Genomic DNA, 4294 nt, shown 5'->3' on the forward strand with positions numbered 1-4294 from the left:
TCCAGGCTGGTGGTATTATGGGCAAGAATTGCTTTTTTTCTTAGTTGTATTTTCTGTACAGATTGTTTATTGATTTTTTTCTTGCATTGGGCCCCTCATGAGACCACGTGCCTTGAAGAATTTGAATTCAAAAGAAAAGCGTCTTTCCTTGCAGGCTAGTGTACCCTGAGCAGCTCCCCCTCATCTGACTCTGCCATCCTAGTCCCATACATGGAAAAGCCAAAAGAGACGGACCCTCGTCCCTTTGACATAATAGTTGGCCAAATGCGAGTTCTATGTTTGGTTTAAACAAAGACTAGCAGTACATGCCCTGCTTTGTGACCATCTCAACCTCTAGGACTATTGACTGGTTCCAATGACAACTTTATCTAGGCTTATCATTTCACGAGGTGGTTTCCATATAGGCTGATATATTCCCCCCACCCACCCACCCAGGTCTTCCTCATAGGAAATGACCTTTTCATTCCATGGTGACATTACTGGATTGACCCAGCTCATTCTGGAGGCCTCTCCCTTTTGGGGGCCTCTCACCACGAGAAAACATCTTTTCAATCCTCAGAGCATCTCTGAGGTTTTGTTGCCATGGCAGTTTTGAGACTCAAGGAGTTGGTGTGGTGAAGAGAAAAATCACATGTAGTCAGCTTGGTTGTGAAAGTGACCTACCGCTCACTGTCCCCTCTGGCCGTCAACACCAACACTAGACCCTCAGTCTCCTCATATGGAAGTGATTATCACAGGAGTAAGGTTTAAAATATAGTGATGCTCAATACCCACTCCCATGAAGTGATCACGGAAGATAAGAGTGTCATAGCCAAAGGCGGTGAAAGACAAGGTGGTGCCCAGCTATCAGAACGAATAGCATCTGAGGTCTTAAAGGGTGGTCTAAAGCAAACAGCCATTTCAGTGGGGTGACAGCTGAGTCCACACAGAAGAAACACACAGGCCTATGTAATCCAAGGTTTGCAAATAATTAAACCTGAACCTGGTGGAGGGCATGGTATTAGAGCTTCAATTTGGAACAGTGGGCTTGCAGAAGGCTATGATGACAGTGAAAACCCCAAACCCATCCGCAGGATCCCCCACGAGGACTAAGCCTCTGGTGAATCGCTTCGGACATGAAACGAGAAAGGCTTGGTTATCAGGCAGAGTCCAATGTGGGGTGGATCCCTGCAGTTGAAGTTAGGTCCAAATGTGACACTGGTCACTGAGCTTCCTCTTGATGCAACGTATGGTCGTTCCGGTTCTGTAAGAGTTTCGGCTGTGTTTTTGACTGAGGTTGGATTCTGTCATTGTTGGGCCACTTGTTTTGTTTTGTTTGGATTTCGTATGCTTTTCCACGTATGAAACCCAGGATAGGAAAACACACAGAGACAACAGCTACTTAGTCATTCCAAAGGGGCATGTCCGGGGAGTTGGGTGGGAGATGGAGAGCCAACAGCAAGGAGTTCAAGGAGGAAGAACCATCCTGGAATGGATCGTGACGATGGCTGCACAACTCTGATGCATGTGCTTGTACTCGTGAAATGGGCGATATATGCATTGTATGTTGGTGAAACAATGAAAAGGAAATAAACGAATTAAGGAAAAAAACGGGCGGCGTAAGCATCCACACCAATGCAGTAACCACTTCGCCAATTCCTCCATGGGAGACTCAGTGACACTGCTTCGAGCTTCATAACAATAGCAATTTTGAGGTGTTGGCTTGAGGATTAGACGAATGATCCAGAGAACCTGGTGTATAGTGTTGTTGTTGCTAGGTGTCGTTGTGTTGATCCCGGTTCATAGCGACCCTCTGCACAACAGAAGGAAACACTGTCCAGTCCTATGCCAGCCTCACGATTGTTGTTTGAGCCCATTGTTGCTACTGCGTCAATCCGTCTCATCCAGGGTCTTCCATAATAGGTGGTTCTTAATAACTAAATTCAGTAGCTACACTAATGAACTCCCTAAAAAACTCACATTCTCAGCACCAGCATCACTTCAGTTAGTCAGTGGCCTCTCAGGTCTAGTGGCTGCAGTCGTGGGCCTGCCCTTCCCTGTCGGATGTCCCACTGGCCAGCACTGCTGGGCGCCATGAACTACGTTTTCATCCCCTGGTGCTGAGCAGAGCCAACAGTGCCTTGTGAAGGGGGAAAACAGTCCTGGGGTGGTTACCTGAAGAGACGAGAGTCAGGTGGGGCCACGCTTGGAAGGGCACCCTTTGTTCCCCAGAAACAGAAAGGAGTGGTGCTGGCTTTCCACATTGTGATAGCCTATCCGCGAAGCAAATATTTCAGGCCTGAAAAGACGTCAGTTCACCTCCAAGACAAGCACCCGAGAGGACTGGCTGCCGTCCACCCGGCAGGGACCCAGCCAAGACCAGAGGGGGCAGGGGCGGCTCCCACTTGGAGTCTCGCAGAGGATGCCTTCCCCTCCTGAGGGGGGCTTTGGCAAGGATAGGACTGATCGGAAGGCCAAACAGAGGTTTTGTAAATAACTGACAGGCGAGGGGCTGCTTCGGTGAAAGCATTAGCCCAAAGGATGGGGGTTAATCATTAAACCTCCTAGGTGGTGGTTGGCTTGCTTCTCGGATATTCTAATCCTGCACAGAAAGGCGAGGAGAGCTCCAAGTGGAGGGTGGGTATTTGCTCTCCGTTTGCCTTGTGTTTTCCATTCAGCGAGAATGCTGTGGCTTCTCTTTCTCTTAGTGACTGCAAGTCATGCCGAACTCTGCAAACCAGGTACGTTGTCTTGAAACCAAAAACAAAGGAAGAGTTTTCGGAATGGCATAGCTTTGACTTAACAGCATTTTTAAAAAGAGTAAAAATCTCTAGCTGTGCTGAGACTTGAAGTAAAGCCTGTGACCGTTTGATCCAATGGGACAGAAAGCATGTTCCCCATCTAAGATGATTGGGGTTAAACTTACAGGCCGATTTGGGCAGTGTAATTGTAGTCTGCTGGGCTGTGATGTCAGAGACATGAAATTGTAGGATTTATCAGGCTCGCTGTAGCAGATTTGTGATTGTCCACTGCTCTCTCTCTCTCTCTTTCCGGCAGATGCAGAGAATGCGTTTAAAGTGAGACTTAGCATCAAAACAGCTCTGGGAGATCAATCCGTAAGTTCCACACGCAGAAGTTTGTTTTTCGTTCTGTTGTCTACTAACCTTGTGCTGCTTGTATTAATGAGCCTCTCTGCATAGCAACCTTAAACTCGATTAGATCTTTTCGGAAGATCTCACATCTGATGTCTCCTTCAAGTAGAAATGTTGCTGTGGGCCTTAGAGACCATGCCCACTTCTAAGGACCCTATCACAGTAAAACTGCCCTTTACGGACGCAGACTGCCTCATCTTTCTCCCATGGAGCCACTGGTGGGTTCGAACTGATGACTTATTTTGACAGCTGAGTGCTTTAAACACTATGCCACCAGGGCTCCTTAACAAAGCACGCATAGATTAGAAGAGAAACAAACAAAAGACCCAATGCTGTTGAGCTGAGTTGATTCTAACGCGTAGTGCTCTGTTGGGCAGAGTACAACTGTCCTGGTGTTGTGGGTTATGGATTCGTTGGGCTGCTAACCCACCAGGAATCGTTGGTCAGTAGTTCAAGACCATCACTGATCCTCCAGAGAAAGACAAGGTTTTCTACTCCTGTAAAGAGTTACAGTCTTAGCTGGTATCAGAGAGTTCAAGGAGAAAGGAAATGTTTTGAAAATGATGGTGGCAACAACTGCACAGCTATGCTTGATTTAACTGAATTATGGATTGTTATAATATCTATAAGTGCTCCCAAATAAATTTTTTTTAAAGAGTTACAGTCTTGGAAACCCACAGAGGCAGTTCTACTCTGTCCTATAGGTCACTATGGGCCAAATTGACCCGGTGACATTGAGTTTTGATTTGGTTATAGGGTTTGCAAGGCTGTCCATCTTCATGGACAGAAACTGCCACATCTTTGTCTTGTGGTGTCTGAGGGGTTCAAACTGCCAATCTTGTGGTTTACAGCAGAGTGATTAACCATTACACCATGAGACCTTCTTACCAAATTAAAATCAGGTCATAGTAAAATAGAAATTGTTACTATGATGGGCTTGCTTAAAGTGTTTAATCTATAGTACATGCTAGAAAATGCATGGTTTTGGTATTTTCCAAAAATCATGTAGCAAACTGGACAGTTTCTGTCTGGTTTATTTCATAGTGTTATGTTGAGATTTGAGAAGAATTGAAGAAAGTTTCACAAAAGAATTGGCATAAACTGTTTGTGCTTTGAAAGATCTTAAGGAGGTAGAACCGCACCCCCCGCACCCCCACCCCCCC

General features: G+C 46.2%; 1 protein-coding gene across 1 annotated transcript in view; it reads left to right on the top strand.

The window, feature by feature from the left end:
• The first annotated feature begins 2579 nt into the window (after window positions 1-2579).
• CLTRN (collectrin, amino acid transport regulator) overlaps window positions 2580-4294 on the top strand; it is a 34939-nt gene continuing 33224 nt past the window's right edge. Inside the window, exons 1-2 of the mRNA XM_004709944.3 lie at window positions 2580-2720; window positions 3037-3095. Coding sequence (XP_004710001.1) covers window positions 2663-2720; window positions 3037-3095 — 117 coding nt within the window. The 5' untranslated portion in view covers window positions 2580-2662. The remainder of the gene's footprint in view (window positions 2721-3036; window positions 3096-4294) is intronic.

The sequence above is a fragment of the Echinops telfairi genome, unplaced genomic scaffold (genome assembly GCF_000313985.2).
Source record: "Echinops telfairi isolate 266 unplaced genomic scaffold, ASM31398v2 ScPeMD7_53;HRSCAF=182, whole genome shotgun sequence".
NCBI lineage: Eukaryota > Metazoa > Chordata > Mammalia > Afrosoricida > Tenrecidae > Echinops > Echinops telfairi.